Raw genomic sequence first — 16,867 nt, 5'->3', positions numbered from 1 at the left:
AAACTAGCAGTGGACGCAATGCAACTTAAGAGAGGAAGACAGCAGAAGTTTGAAGGCAAAGAGTGCAAGGCATGCCCCAGCATGTCAACGCCCAGCCAGGAGTGTAGAATGCCACAATTGCGGCAAATGAGGACACTATGGAAAAGTCTATAGGTCGACCTGCACGGTGAATGAGGGAGCAGAGGACGTGGACAGATTGTTCCATGGAGAAATAGGCGAGGAGTCCTGGATGGCTGACATTAACATAGGAGGCAGCAAAGTGACCTTCAAAATTGACACAGGGGCCGATGTTACAGCCATTCCCGAGCAGGCAGTCAAAAGAATTATATCCAGAGACAGCAAAACACTGAAACCACTCACAGTCCAGGGGGAGTGAAATTGATGGTCCTGGGATCAGCAAAAGAAATATTCTCATACAGAGAGAGGAGCATCACAGAAGAAGTGTATGTGGTAAGAGACCAGCTTCAGTGAGACTACAGCTAGTGACCTGATTGGATGCCCTAGATCAGGAGATGGTCAGGAAGGCATATCCCAAACTTTGTGATGGACTCGGGCTAGTACAGAAGCCGTACATCATTAAATTCAAGCCTGATATGAAACCATTTTCATTGAAAGTACCTTGAAGGGTCCCTTTGCCACTCATGGGAAAAGTGAAGAGAGAGAGCTTGAAAGAATGGAGAAGCTTGGAGTTTTCAGCCGCGTCAAGGAGCCTACAGAATGCTGTTGCGACATGTTGGTAGTACCAAGAAAGAATAAAGAAGATATTGGCAGTTTGTGTGGACTTGACGCTCTTGAATGGATCAATGTGCCGAGAAAAGTTTATACTTCCTTCGGTTCCTCAAACCCTAGGCATGCTCGCCGGTCCACAATATTTTACTAAGTTGGATGTGAACGTGGAATTTTGGCAATTCCTTTGTCCAAAGAATCAACTCTCTACACGACATTTATCACGCCATTCGGGCGTTACTATTTCAACTGCCTACCCTTTGGTATCTCCTCTGTTCCAGAACAGAATGGTGACCAAGATTACTGCAGGCCTGGAAGGAGTTGTCTGCCATATGGACAATATCCTCATTTGGGGAACCACAAAGGACCAACACGACGCGAGGGTCCATGCAGTCCTAGAACAAGCTGAAAAGGCAGGGGGCGCTTTCAACATGGCGAAGTGGAAGTTTGGAAGGAGGCAGGTGAAATTTCTGGGGTACATCATCTCAGCAGATGGCATCTCAGCAGACAAGACTAGAGCTGTGCAGGACATGAAGGAGCCGACAAACATTAGTGAGCTCAGAACCAACTGGGGAGGTTCATACCAAACCTGGCTAAAAAGGACAAACCACTGAGAGACCTGTTGTCCAAGAAAAACCAGTGGAGCTAGTGACATGAGCAACATTTAGTAGCCTCAATCAAGAGCTATCTTCATCCACACGGGTAATTCAGTTGTATGATCCAAATAGGCAACTGAGAATATCAGCTGATGCTTCATCATATGGACTGTGAGCAGTATTACTACAGAAGGATGGAGGCAATTGGTCACGAGTCTTTTATGCTTCCAGATCACTGACAGAAACAGAGCAATGGTAGGAGCAACTGAAAAAAGAGGCATTGGGGCACTTGGGCTTGTGAGACATCCGACAGTTTTATTTTGGGACTACAGTTCGAGTTGGAGACATTCCACAAACCACTTGTGAGTCTGCTAGAGAGGCAAGCGCTGGATTTGCCACGGATACAGAGGTTCAGGATGAGGCTGATGAGATACTCATGCACTATCTCACACACACCTGGGAAGAACCTCACAAGTGCGGATGCACTCTTTCACTCCCCGCTACAAGACGGAACCGCGAGTGCTGGCAAAGACCTCCTGGAGGACAACAAAATTTATGTCAAGATGGTGATGGAAAACCTCCCAACAAGCGACAGGTACCAGGCCGAGCTCCGAGAGCCACTATGCGCTGATAGTCTGTGCATGCAGGTCATAAAATACTGCATCGGGGGCTGGCCAGACAGAACCAGTCGAAGACTAATGGCAAGAGAGGGCCATTCTGAGTGTGCACAATGGACTACTCCTGCGTGGTACAAGATTAGTTTTTCCAGCTAACGTGCGGAACGAGGTACTGGAGAAAATACACGAGGGCCACCAGGGGGTTGTAAAGTGCTGGGAATGTGTCAGTCAAACAGTGTGGTGACCAAGTCTGAGTAATCAAAAAAGCAAGATTATCTTGAGGTGCAGAGAGTGCATCCAGGAAAGAACAAATGTTAAGAGAACCGCTGATGCCGAGAAAATTCCCTGACAGGCCATGGCAAAAACTTGGTGCAGACTTATTCACTCTTGGAGATACTTATTAGTGGTGGACTTTTTCTCTTCTTCTTCTTCTTTCTCCTTTGGCTTGGCTTCGCGGACGAAGATTTATGGAGGGGTAATGTCCGTAGAAATAGCACAACTCAGCCTGATACGAACTACAGATGTAATTGCTCATTTAAAATCGATGTTTGCACGGCATAGCATTCCAGAGACATTAGTAAGCGACAATGGTCCACAATTCTCTGGACAAAACATGAAAGCCTTCACAGTGGATTACTGGTTCGAGCATGTGACCAGTAGCCCTAAGTATCCACAAAGCAATGGCAAGGCAGAGCGAGCAGTACAAACAGTGAAGAACCTGCTCAAGAAAGCAAAAGACCCTTACCATGCACTATTGTCGTACAGAGCCAAACCACTGAGCAACTGCTACAGTCCAGCCCAGTTGCTAATGGGACGTCGCCTTTGCATGACTCTACCAACCCTTCCAGAGGGGTTGCAGCCGGATCTCCTAGACCTGCTATAACTCCAGAATGAGCAGAGGGAGAAGAGATGTAAGAATGCAAAGTGGTATAATGAGAGACACAGAGCGAGCGACCTGGAAACGTTGGCACCAGGAGATGATGTGTGGATCTCCAATGAAAGACAGCAAGTTACAGTAACTTCTGTGCACCACAGCCCACAGTCATACATGATTAGCGGACCACAAGGGACACCGAGACAGAATCATCAACAACTTGTTCCCATACCAGAGTCTACAGGTGAAAAGCAACAAGAGCATGGGCCAGAAATGGACACTTCTGAAAAGGCAGCTCCAGAGTCTCTGCCGACTGAACCACAGTGATCGCCTGGCATAATAAGAGCCAGGTCTGGACGAGAAGAAAAGAGGCTGAATCAGTAGAGACTGTAAAACAACCAGTCAAGAAAGACTTATGCATTGTAAATTTTGTATGTGTATTTGTATCGGAATGCGTAAAGGTAACTGTAGTGGGCGAAGCCACAGGAAAGGGGGCTTCGAACGCAAAGTAAGGGGGATGTGGTGTAACACTATTAGTGGGACATCAAGCAGGCCCAATTCCGCATCTTGGAGAGAGAGGCTGAGGACCAGCAGGGAAAAGTATAGCAAAATAAAACAAGCTAAAGCACAACTCCAGGCTCAAGGTAATTTTTATAACGAGCTTTTTTGAACCCAACACAAGCAATATCCCTTTCTTGCAAGGCATTTTTTTTAAAAGAAAGAGGATATGATCCTCTAAGGCTTTCAAAATTACCCATTATTTTGTTTACATGCATTTTACAAACAATCTACAGCAGAAGATAAATGTTTATTTATGGTTGTGGCTTTGTTCAGATAATGCTCTGTCAAGTCTTATAAAAAGAGAATCACTAAGTGAAAGAACTGAAATTAAATTATCCTGAGACTAACCAACCTAAGAACAGTTTTGAACCTTTAATAATATATTCTGGACTGGGTTCATGGGTAAAGCACAGTACACGCACCAGTACGAACCAGCTGGTATAAAACGAATCCTGAAAAACGGGGATGTGGAGTATGTACGCTTGTTGGCAGTCCCTAAAAACTGTTGACACGGAGTCCAAAGGGTTAAAACTTTGAAATTGTATGTTGGTCATTGGTACAGAGGTGCATAGTTTGACACTTAACCATTTGCAAGTCCTGAGATTTTTATCCATTTAATCTTAATCCCCATATCGATGAATGCTTAAAATATTCCTGGAGAAACTTGGCAGGTCAAACAGTATACTTTATATAGCATTTCGAGCTTGAGCCCTTCAACAAGGTAAGGGTAATGAATACTTTTCTGCATTTCTCTACCTTGCCATGATTGGCTTCTACTCTGTGCTTTGATTTCAAAATCTTTTTTGTGCTAACATGCAACATTGGGTCAGCAGGCATGTAATGAGTATTGGGGATGCGGGTACAGTTTGGTTAATTATCACTCCTTCAGACCCAAAAATTAGTCTCCTTAACCTCCTGATGTTCAGTAAGTTGTGAGATGCTTTTAGAGCAGTGAGTCCTTGGCCTAAAATTCACTCCCAGCATCCTTGGAATGAGAAGTTCGCTCCGTCAATTACTTTCTCACAACCTCTGCAAACTTTTTCATGTTTTACCCCTCATCAGTCGGATGGTCTTTTATCTGAAACTAGTCTTCCATAACCTCTCCCTTGTCTTGTGTTTCCATCCGCACTATACCACGAGTTCCAAAAGACCAACCCTATGCATCTCACAATTTGGAATTGTCTTTTGACTCCTTTGCCATGTGACTTTTTTGCATAGAAACATTGAATCTATATTTTTAAGAAATCAGAAGTAACATCATGTCAGCCTTCAAAGGGTTTTAGAAATGATATGAATGAGTTGATTGCTCCTGTGGTTTTGGCTGCTAATTCACAGTCTTCGACACCAATCCTTAGTGCCTACGGGAAGTCTTCCCCATCTGAAATGCTATTTCAGATAATGTATGAACAAGAGCCTTTGTCTAACCTCTTGGATGATGTATGTTGCCAAAGAAAAACAAGGCTATTGATTTGGCATCCTTGCCGGCATTTACTTCTGATCGAACAGCTGAGTTATGTGCTGTGTGCAAGTTGGCTGCCAAGGTTCCTGTACAACAAGAGTAACTGCATTTTAAGACATTGTGAAAGGAATGTGAAAGCACTCAAATAAATGCAATTCTTCCTTTCAGATTTTGAGGCACAAAATACCAGCTCGCTTCTAATGTGTTGCTCTTCCACTTTGTTAAGTTGAACTTAACATTCACAAAAAGCAAATTTTAATTGAATTGGGCAACAAGTGGGTGGAATACGATTCGTGAGCTTCTGAAGGCACAGTCTCTGAATTCAGGAGCCAAATTCTATTGATTAGAAGAGATAAATAAAATGATCCAACTATGTAATCTTTTGTTCTAAAGTAAGGCCTTTTTGGGTTGATCTAGAAAATTTCCCAGAGCAGATCACAGGAATCAAATTTCCACAAAACCCAGAATGATTTTCACATTTTACAGGGATAAGATCTAAACTGAAACTATCCAAACATCAAACAGATTTTGTTAAAATTGCATTGGCCATAGCTAGAAAATATATAGCAGTTGCATGGAAGTCAGATTCACATCCAGGTATGGCATGGTGGAATGCAGAATTGCATAGCTGTATTCCCCTCAAGGAAATTACCTATTACTTAAGAAATAAGTACAACATTTTTACAAGTTTGGCACCCATATTTTCAAATCTCTGGTGTAAATCTTTAATTATGTTCACTTTAATCCTCAAAACCGGCGTTGATCTTCTCCAAAAAAAAAAATTGAGTATGAATTTATGATCCCTGGATTGTGTGGCACCTTTCATCGATCCATTGTGTTTTCTTTCTTACCATCTTTTATCTTTTTCTTGCTTTTCTTTCTTTCTATATCTTTTTCCTGGGTGGGTATAACCATATGGAGTAAATACTGGATTTAATTATGTACTTGTATTGTTTTAACGTCGTACCTGACTGCATGTATGGTAAAAAGTTTTAAATAAACTATTTTTAAAAATGTAATCTTCACTTAAACAGTTCTATTAAAATGAGGTTATATATTTTCATGGTTTAGAATGTCTCTATTTCAACTGCATTGTCTGTAACTGAAAGAGGGCACAGAATATCGAAAGTCTCTATTTATCGTTGAGGCAGTGGTTATTGATAAAGTGCTGGTAATAGATATTGAATTATGAACGAATTATGAAAAATGAACGGACAAAGTTATTGAAATTTTTTGCCAGTTTTATAATTCTTGATCCCTTTTATAAGGATTGGCCCTCTACACAAGTAAGAGAATGTAATTTATCAGTTTCCTTAACAACTGAACCAATCACCCTTTTCATTTTAGGTGCGAGTATTCACCTTTTCAGTTGGTCAACATAACTATGATAAAGGACCATTACAGTGGATGGCCTGCACTAATAAAGGTAGATGATAACTTTTTTTTATCAATAGTTAGAATTTCGTGGGTGTAATGCGCGTCGAAAGAACCAAAGACTTGTTGATCCATACCAAGGCTTTTATTAACTAAAAGACTGGAGCATGTCACAAGTAGGTCGACCAGTCCAGAATGACCTGGTCTGGCTAGGAACAATCCTTTAAGACCTGCCAGTAGGTGTAGCTACACTCTCAGCCAATCACAGTCATCCTACACGACCATCTGTACATATACACACTGGTGATAGAATCTGTACAATCACAGTGGGTCACTGTTTAATGGTTCAAATTTTTACCAGAATAATTCTGGATATGGTTTAATGTGTTTCTTTTTTCATATTTCAGGCTACTTTTTTGAAATTCCCTCCATTGGAGCAATACGTATAAACACACAGGTATGAATATTAAAATGTAATTTGAGCTTCCTAATTTGCAAAATATACTAAAGCAAAATACAGATAGTTCTCAGCAGATTAGGCTGTATCTGTGGAAAGAATCTGTTGATAACCTTTTAGGAAATGTTGACTGTTTATTTATCAATCAATGCTGCCTGACTTGTTGAGTATCTCCAGTGTTTTCGGTTTCATGCCAAATATCTTGACATATGATGTAGATTTTTATAAATGTAGCAGAGCAGAATTGAACAATGGATAATTTGTTGGTAAATAATGGGAAAATTAGGTTATTTGTTGTGTTTGTTTTAAGATATTATGCGGTACTAAATACTGAGTAAGGAGCCAGGAGTTTGCTTTTGTGTTATCTTTGCTCACCGTCCAACATTATTAATGTTGAAGACTGCATTGCATCAAACTGTGGTGAATGTACTGGAGTTCAGACACATTGAGTGGGATATGTTGAACTTCCAGCCTTGGCCTGAACCTTATTCCAGTTAGATTGCTGGAATCAATTCTACTCACTGAATCTGTTCACAGATTCTGTAAGACTGTATATGTTAAAAACAAAATCGAATTCTTCAGGCCATGAGCCTTCAGCTTGTTAATGCAGTGTTTAACATTTATATTCATTACTTTGGGGGTCATCTGGACGGATTGCTAGGAACTTAATTTGTTCTTCTCAAAGCAGGATCTTTCGGAGCAGATGGAAATAGCTCACAGTCCAGATCATTCCAGAATGGGAGGATATTAATGGCAGTGGTCAAATATGACAAACTCTATTGAACACCAAGAATTAGTTGCCAGATGTCTGGCCAGGGGCTCTGGAAATATTAGTGAGCCACAATGTGTACTAGACACCTGTCTATAGGCTGTCGTGAAGACAAATGGATACACTGGAGTTGTTGCTGTAAAATCCAATGTTAAAGCCAGGCTCCATTTTAACATTTAAGAAGAATTTGCACAGATGTGTGGATGGTTGAGGTATGGAGGGCTATGGACTGGGACTAGGCAAAAATAAAGTGGTTTGGCACAGACTAGAAGGGCCAAAGGGGTCTGTTTCTGTGCTGTAGTGTTCTATGGTTCCATTAGGTTCTAAGCTGGAGGGCCTCCTGTCCATCTACCACATTTAGGGCACTTCCAGATTGGTAGGCCTTCTGGCGGAGTCCAGGTAGGGAGCTGAGTGCAGCACCATCTGACCCAATGATCAGAGGATCAGCTTTATTGAATCAACATGTTAAGTTCAAGCAAGACATTTTGTTCAAGGGGCAGATGAAAATGTTGGTACTTCTGAACTAAACCTGAAACTGCTGATCTTGCTCAAGTTTTCCAAGAATTTCATGTCCAAACCACAATCAAAATTTCTGACTTCAAAAGAGCAAATAATTCTAAACATGGTTACAGCTCAACAGCAGAACAACAAGTCATGCTGTAATGATCCTGCTATTATGAATCCGGGAGGTACAGGAGTTAACATCAAAGCAATCCATTTGGTGTGCATTTAGACTCCAGGGATTGGGGTTATGAAGAGCTTCAGCCAGACTCCATCTGCATCCAGTTTACCTGAGGTTTATATATTGGCTGAAATAAAAATGAAGCTTATTGGGTTACCTACTGAAAAATCCTGCCTTGCATTCAAGATTCAATATTATTTTATTGTTGAGTAATAAAACTGAAAATGTGATATTACACGAAATTTCCTTTAGACAACAATAAGTTAGACAAAGATTTGCTATCAACAAAAATTGCCCAGTGTCCCTTATAGCCGGTGAAAGAGAAGCAAAAGAGAGTCCCCCCAGAGTCACTGAGTATCCATTACTTCGCCTCCAGCACTCCCGCGGCCTCCGCAGCCACACAGCCTTCAGTCCAAACCACCAGCAACCCAAGCTCCAGAATCACATCTCTGACACGATCAGGAAACCCCCAGAACCCTCTTGCCCCCTGGTTCCAATACTTGGTACTTTTATAATCTGTGGAATGGAGATCCCAAGGGATCTGATGGATTACTACAGGAAATTGTTTCTTCTGGTGGGTCAATGCGGAATCGGTCAGGAAAAAGTTTGAGATGAGAGCTGAGACAATAAAATAGCTTTTTGATCAATTAAAAGGTCATAGAAATCTGAATGATAGATCCAATTGAAACTTGCATGACAGATTGATTATTTTGTCTTTTCTTAAGGGGTGTGAAGCGTGGGTGTGTTGAGGTCATTATCTTATTGTGTGGTAAGACAAGGGTGAGGAGCTGGCACTCAACCCCCTCTGAGATGGCTGCTCGACTTAAGTAGGAGCCTTTTGTAGGTATACTGATTACTATTCAATGGATGGAACAAAGCAAATTTCATTAGCTAGTGGCTTGGAAGAATCCCCAGGGATATACAATGTTGTTGGATCTAAAACCAGAGGTGCTCCAATGCCAGTTTAAAAAGGGAACATATTTGGATGGCCCTGAATGCTCTGGAACTAATTTGGCTCTCTCCCAACACTGTCTTTGTCACCTGTTTGGAGTGAGTGACTTTGCTCAATCTCCCTTCTTTTGGATTGAAGACCCCATCAGTTCTATTTAAACCAAGCTTCTTAACATTAATGTTAACTCCATGTTATCAACTTGACAATCTCCAATAATAAAAACCCCAGAGGAACAATAATTTCTCTCGCACACTGTACAGTCTCTCTTCTGATAAACAAAACTACAGTGGAGAAAACCAATACTCAGTACTATTTCCTCTGAAATCCTGATGTTTCACTACCAGGAGGTATAGCAGGTACTTAGCATTATTGAAGTGTTTGACCGTGGATTTTGGGTAATGCACCTTTCCATTCATTTCTGTAGGAATATTTGGACGTACTGGGGAGACCAATGGTTTTAGCTGGCACAAAGGAAAAACAAGTTCAGTGGACCAACGTGTACCTGGATGCACTGGTATGATTTGAATATTTTAGATTTATGCAATCTAGAATTTACTTTGAATGCAAAAGTAATGGCCAAAATTTTGCATTAGCAAAGATGATTGATTTCCAGAAAACTGTCCGCAACATTGGGATTTCTTCACGTCGAGCTAATGTGAAGTTCTCTGGAATGTTATCAATGATTCTGCCTCTTTCGATAGGCTGAATTGTTTGCGGCCTTCTCCGCTGCAATCGGGAAATCAGCAATTCTGACAGAGATTTAACTAATGTGAATTCATCTGAAAATATACCCTTAAGTTGTGTTCTCATTCAAAACAATGTCTTTTTTTTGCCTGGGTGTCCTAGTTTTATGTCATGGTTATTTGAGAAGAATGGAGATTTCAAAATGACTATATTCATGCTTCATCAGTCATCATCCAATTTTTAATTAGTATTCTGGGTTGCTCCATCTGGAAAATCTTTAACACGATTGGCTGTTCAACCTGATGTTGCTGGGTGCAACATCACTTTTTTTTTACCTTCAGCTTGTTAAAGGGTCCCATACTGAAACATTAGCTGACTATGGATGTGGTCTGACTGGCTGAGTTCCTCCAGCCATTCTTTGTTGGGTTGAAAAGATGGCTATCATTTTGGCACAAAGAAGCAAAATGCAGATCAAGGCCCACAAGCCCTTTACACCCAATTAAGCGACACCTCTGGTACGTTTTGATTTGTGGGAGGAAACAGGAACACCCGGAGGAAACCCTCATAGACATGGGGAAAATGCACAAACTCCTTACAGGCAGCGGCAGATTTGAACCATGGTCACTGGCGATGGAACAGCGTTGCACTAACCGCTATGCTGGCCATGGCTTTGCCTTTTGAAAGACTGCAGATTAAAAGCTGAAATCATGTGGCATTTCCATTGAGTTTAGTTCCAGCTTTTGAAATGGTTGCAGTATTTATAATTCTGACAAGTATTGACTTTTGTGAGCTGGCCGGTCAAGCTAACTGCTTTCGTGCTTCAACTTAAAAGCAATGTCACATTTAAAAAGTAGACACTATTTTCACTGACCTAATCACACCTTTCATTAATATTTGAAATCTAGGTCGTTAATACAAAGTAAAACGTATCAGAGGATTGACAATCTTTCCCATCACACACTGTGTGCAGCTGGAGTGAGTGACCTTGCTCATCCTGCCATATTAGAGTGGGAATTGGGGACTATTTAACTTTGCAGTAATCCCAATCTGTCATTTATAAAAATTAAAATGATTCATTCCAATTAGCATTTCAATAATCTTGAAGGAAAGACTCTCCCATGAAATTATTGCCTTTTATGCATACATCATCAAATCAGCGACACGTTCGGGTTTAATGGAGGTGGGTGTCTGAATAGTATTGTCTTCACGTGCATCAGAGCTGAACTATTGGCAGTCAAGGCGTTGGCTGTCAATCATGACGAATATGGCACACATATCATTTCCACTCAGAGCATTCAAGTATGTCAGTAAAAAGAGAATTATTAAAAGTGAGATGGATGTGCAGATATTGTTAATTTTTAGATTATCAATACCCTCCAGGGGATCTTTAATCAGCACCTTGCCAATTGATGCTGAAGAGAAGAACGTTAGAATCAAGGTAAATTCTGCAGAAACTGATGGTAATCGGATAGATAATGAGCTGTGGAAGGCAAAGCAGCAAACGTTGGCTCTTTCTGTCAATGACAACAAACTTGCATGATGTTCAAGGCATTACCTTCATAACGAAACATCTGATGAGTCCCTCGTACATTGATGAGCAACTAGTCACAAGTGTAACATTGAAAAGCTGAAAGTGTTCTCTTTGGAGAAAAGAAGCTGAAGGTAGATTTGATAGAATTATCTGTATATAAAATAATGAAAAGTGTGGATAGTGGATGTATGTTGCTTTAATTGAAAGGTCAATTGTACAAAATAAAAAGGAAGAAAATTAAATATGAATGGGCCTAAAAAAAAACTTTTGTTTTATGGACCATGTGGCTGGTCTCTACAATGCAGTGGCAGGGCCAAGTTCTTTGTAAATTTCAAGGGTGATAAATTTGTACTGGGGAAAACGTTTTGAAAGGCTACAAAGAAGGGACCAGAGATGTAATCACTGAGATTACATCTGGAAAATAACAAAGTTGTCAAAGTTACATAAATTACTTTAAAAACCAGTAAATCTTGATAGAGGGGCTAACATTGAAATGGACAGGACAGCCCTGTTATAGAAAGAGAGAGTGGAGGCTTTGTGAAATGATTAAATTCACTATCAAATACTGAGGTCTGCAACATTCCCAGATGGAAAATGTACCAATCTTCTTCAAATCTACATTGGACATTCATGAAGAGCAGAACAGAACACTTATTTGGTGAATCTCAATGAAATTAAAATTGAAATAATGCAATTCATGTCACTTGATACGAATTGAATACTTGAATGGTGGTCTTTTTGGAGATGAATTGCAATTATTGCAAACTGAAAATGACAAGTATGGTTTTTCAGTTGGATTATTTCCACAACTATACTAACCTGTTGATATTTTATGTGCATTTGTGTGTCAAATTTTCCTGTCTCTCTATATGTTCCTGTCACTTTGCCGTTACAATAGGAACTCGGTCTTGTTATCACAGGAACCCTGCCAGTCTTCAATCATTCTAAAGATGCTAATGGAAACCAGGTATGTTTTAAGTTGGGATTGTCTCTTCTAAATCCGTGCAATAAAAGTTATTCTTCCTGTATCTGTATTTTCAATCAAAGCCTTTTCAAAATAATGTGCAACTATTTTCTACAAATTTCTGCAAATTATACTTTGCATTGTCAAAGAATGTTGTAATTTTTTAATTTATTAACAACAGATTTTTATTGTTTGTTGTCTGTATTATAATCTTGTATTCTGATCTTTGCCAGGAATTACAGGACTTTTATTTACAATTAACAGATTTTACTATAAAGATGATATTTACTGATAAACAGATATGACAATAAGGTAACTGAGGATGAGCTCTTCAGGCCTTTCTTAACAGCCTTGTCATGGCTCTCATCATTGTCCTCCATTTATCAGCCTAATGAGTTCTACAGGTATCTCCCCTCAGACCTTCAGAGACAAACTAGTCATGTCTGTACATCCTCCAGTACATCCTACAAGTTCCATTACCATTCGACTAACACTAAAGATGATGCAACATTATTCTTCTGAATACTTTACCTTTACCGAGGACTCCTGACAATGTTGCCATGTGGTTGTCTGGTAATGGAGTATCTACCCCTTATACCCAGCTGCTAAAAGACAGGAATTAACCGCCTTTTAACTGCTTCCCTTACCTGCGTGAATGCAATGAATGCGAGATGAGGGGTCATTTTCATCCCATATGCTACCCGCCAAGGTAGGTAGTATCAGAGCTGATGCATTTAGCATAGGCTCCTGTCTAAACTGCACTGACCGCTCCTGTCTAAACTGCACTGACCCAGCTTTCTTAGTTCAATGTGAGTGGCCTGAGCTGGCCTTAAAGATGGGTCATTCGCTGTGTAAAAGTGTGAGACTCTATCAGTTTATCTTCAAATGTTCAGTGATCATGTTACTCTGTAGAGCTTATTACGCAGAGATCCTGCAATACTGCTGTAAAGAAGACCCGTCATTAAGCTGGCTTTGGTCATTTACACTGAAACAAACAATACCTGCATAATGCTGCCCCAGTGTGTCATTTTAGACGGCATGCCAGCATTCCGGAAGCAAAAGAGGCGTGACTTGTGGGGTCTAGTGTGACATATCTCCCCCTCCCTCACTGTGCCCCATCTCTCACTCTTTATTTCTCTCTGCCTCTCTCTTCCTCTAAGGGTTGGCGGCAGGGAGAGGAGAGGTAGGAGAAGGGCAAGGAGGAACCTGGAGAATGACACATGAAGGATTCGGGATGAGGCTGAAGGGGGTGAAGGGGGTGGAGATGCACTGAAGGCAGTGCCCGATGAGTTGCTGCTGGATCAGATTCCAGTGATGAGCTGGCCGGGGCAGCCCCAGTCGGTGCAAAGTGCCTGGTCGATGTCCCACACCTCAAGGTTGACTGGTGTCTCAGACCTGCAGCTGGGCTGATCGGTCATCTTTTTGATGGCTTCCTGTTATTTGAGAAGAATTTGAGAAGACTTGGGCTTGAAACCTCCTAAGGATGTTGCAGGACCAGCTGAGTTCCTCCAGCATTTCTATGTGTTTGTAATCCATGACGTCTCCCTCACAACCAAGGAGGGACAGAGCAAACAAAGATGTGGGCACTTGCGTAAGTTACTTTGAAACGGGATCCCCTTTCATGTGTGCCTTGTGTTAGCATAATGGGTGGGGAGATGGCGTAGCCATGGTTACCATCTGTGTCTTTCCAGATGAATGCTGCGTTTTTGTTGCTCCTTTGTGTCCATGTGAAGTGCCAGGCCCAACCCAGATGGGAAGCATACCCCCCTCCCCTTACCCTCAGCATTTCAGGAAGCAGAGAGCTTGGTTTAGGGTTTCCCAGAGCCCCCTATCCCTGCAGACGGTTGCCTGGACATGGCTGGTGCCTGGGTGGCTGACAACAGAGGAGGTCTGAGTCGTTGTGGGGGAAGAAGACTTTGTAGGTTTTGGCCATTGTGGGTCTGTGGTGGGGCACAGATGCCCACAGACTCAGTTACCCTGAGTGCTTCACTGTTCTAAATCAGCGGCACCTCCGTGGAAGCCGAGCCACAGCCATACGGACAGAGCTGCCCGCAGAGCAACTCCTTTGACAGCGGCTGGGCTGCGTGGTCTCGGTGGAGGCTGCCTGCCGTGACAGCCGGCTCCAGCTCCACGCCAGCCTGCTGGGCACTTTATCCCCATGCCTGTGTCCACCCTGCCCACCGGGGGTGGGGGGAGTGGGCTCTGTCTTGGGTCGTTGTTGGTCTCAGTTGCAGAACTCACAGAGACGGCTGCATTCACACTGATGGCACACGTGCAGAACTAGGCAGTTCCCCTGTATAGGGGTGTGGGTGGGGCTGTCTGGGTGGGTGCTTGAGGTATGTGTATGTGTGGTTGGGGAGGGGATATGTGTGTGTACATCCTTTCCTGTCGTGGTCCAGAATTGCCCTTTATACACAGATAGCGATTCAGCTTTGTGACTACCTCTGCTACCATCTTAAAGGCAGGACTGCAATGACCCACCCCCCCACCCACCCATTCCATGTTCATACCTTTTACACAGAAGGCATGGTGCAATATTCCTGCCTTGAAGTGGCTGTAAAAAGGGCTATACACGTGGTATTTAAGATGGTATTAAGTGTCTTAGCCCTTGGAGTATGTTTAGTAGCTTGGTTCATCCATATGTATCTGGAATTGTCACCAAAAAAAATCACTAACCCTGCCTGTTTGGCCTTAGCCAGTCAGTGATCAGTCCAATTGCGATCCGAATGACGGAAACGTTATCTTGATTCTTTGGCTGACTGATGATAGAAATTCAGATGAGATAACCAAGCCATGTAAAATAAGAATAACATTAAAAGAGAATGGGGAATTTGTATTTGTTTAGAACCTTGAATATTATAAATTATCCCATGAATCAAGAAAAATAGTAAAAGAAATATTTTGTTCATTTTGATAATGAAACTCCTGCACATATCCGATGAGGGTCTTAGCTGTCAATTCAGTTTCATCAGTACACTACTGCTCCAGAAAGGTTTTAACTGAGATCAATCTATAATTTCCAGGACCAAGTCCATACTTGAGTTCAAACTAATGATTAAAACATAGATTAGTCCCATGTCACGAAGTACCAAATGCTTGTGTGTGTATAAAATGGATGGAAATATTTTAATGCATTTTAAACATTATTTTGATCATCTTTCAGAACCAGTTAATTCTTGGAGTGATGGGCATTGACGTATCTCTAGCTGATGTAAAGAGACTTACACCCCGTTATACTGTAAGTATGGATTGGAAGTCTGAACTGACCACTTTTTTTTCCACCAAGCCAAATTCTGAGTTATTGCTATCAATGTTGGCAGAAGGAAGTTAAAACCAGCAAATTTGAGATGTCCATGTATTTTTACGCATATCCCAAACTTCTTGATTGTTAGTTACTAATCATTCTTAGATTATGGCGAAGTCTTGGCGATTCCCCAGCGTTGCTGTAGCGTTGCTACAGGAACATCAGCTCCTGTCTTTTCTATAACAGCCACAAGGGACTAAACAGGTCTCAGTTCATTGAAGTTAGTTCAATATTTTATACTTCTTAGTTTTCACTTTTTAGTTTAAAAAGTTATTAGTTCTTGGATAATCTTGATCAAAAGACATGCAAAAACGTTAAAGATTTCTAACTATTTTAACAGCTGGCTGAACCAAAGATGCGGTGGTCAGTTGGAAAGCCCATCATTCCTCCTCTGCAATTTGGTGCCCATGGCTTTATTCTGCTCCCTGCCCAACTCCCACTTCCCCTCCACTGTTCTCATTTGACACTAATGCCACCTACCACAACTGCTCAATTTGATGAATGAGAACCCAATGTGTGTGTTAAAGGTTAACTGTACTTAAAAACCCCAGTATCTGGCACCTATGGGGATTGGTAGATGCCGGATAGTTGAATTCCAGATATCAGGGACTTTACTGTTTTTAGTCCATTATGAATAGCATTTCCTTGGTTTTCTGTATTTTATACTCTTCAATTCTGTATGCAGTCTAACAGGCTATGTGTTGATGCTTCTCAAGAAAATATCATTAATCACCTTCAGGTTTAATCAGTAAATGATTCTAATAATGAAAATAATACAAAATTTAAAATTCTTGCGTTGAAAATATACTAAATGTTTAATGGATTTGCTGTTCCAAGTCATTGTTGGCTTTGTGTGTATACAGAATTTCACTCATTACTTCAAAATTAATGGTAATTATAAACAATTAAATCTATTCCACAGTCTAGACACTGAGAATTGCAGCTGTAATTTTTGAAAGTGTAAACTTATTTCAAAGTTCCTTGATTACCATGTACATAAATACACAATGTTTAGGGACACTTAGGGTCACCACTAGTCCCAGCACCCCTACCATGGCAGGAAGAAAAGCAAAGAAGAGTCCCTTCAGAGACACTGATTGTCTGTGAAACCCACCACCTCATGCACTCCAATAACCTCCGTAGCCGCTTGATCTCCTGTCTGTTCCAGCAATGAACCCGAGCTCTAGGCATCAAGAGTTCCTCCTCAATGCCTGGTTCTGAACCCCACCAACACTATGAAGAAGGCACGAGGCCCTTCAGGAGCCCTGCTCACTCTCAGGAATTCTGGTCCCAATACCTGACTCCCACGAGCCAATC

The 16,867-nt window shown here is 41.5% G+C and overlaps 1 protein-coding gene across 10 annotated transcripts in view; it reads left to right on the top strand.

Moving 5' to 3' along the window:
- The window catches only part of LOC138748142 (voltage-dependent calcium channel subunit alpha-2/delta-1), a 506,771-nt gene that overhangs the window by 386,737 nt on the left and 103,167 nt on the right, over positions 1–16,867 (top strand). For all 10 annotated transcript variants that reach the window (XM_069907870.1, XM_069907873.1, XM_069907871.1 and 7 more), the window contains 5 exons: positions 6,181–6,259; positions 6,615–6,664; positions 9,492–9,581; positions 12,181–12,249; positions 15,410–15,484. In XM_069907870.1, the coding sequence (XP_069763971.1) occupies positions 6,181–6,259; positions 6,615–6,664; positions 9,492–9,581; positions 12,181–12,249; positions 15,410–15,484 (363 nt within the window). The remainder of the gene's footprint in view (positions 1–6,180; positions 6,260–6,614; positions 6,665–9,491; positions 9,582–12,180; positions 12,250–15,409; positions 15,485–16,867) is intronic.

Source organism: Narcine bancroftii, chromosome 13 (genome assembly GCF_036971445.1).
Source record: "Narcine bancroftii isolate sNarBan1 chromosome 13, sNarBan1.hap1, whole genome shotgun sequence".
NCBI lineage: Eukaryota > Metazoa > Chordata > Chondrichthyes > Torpediniformes > Narcinidae > Narcine > Narcine bancroftii.
The sequence above is the reverse complement of the archived record's forward strand: the minus strand, read 5'-3'. Positions and strand labels throughout refer to the sequence as shown.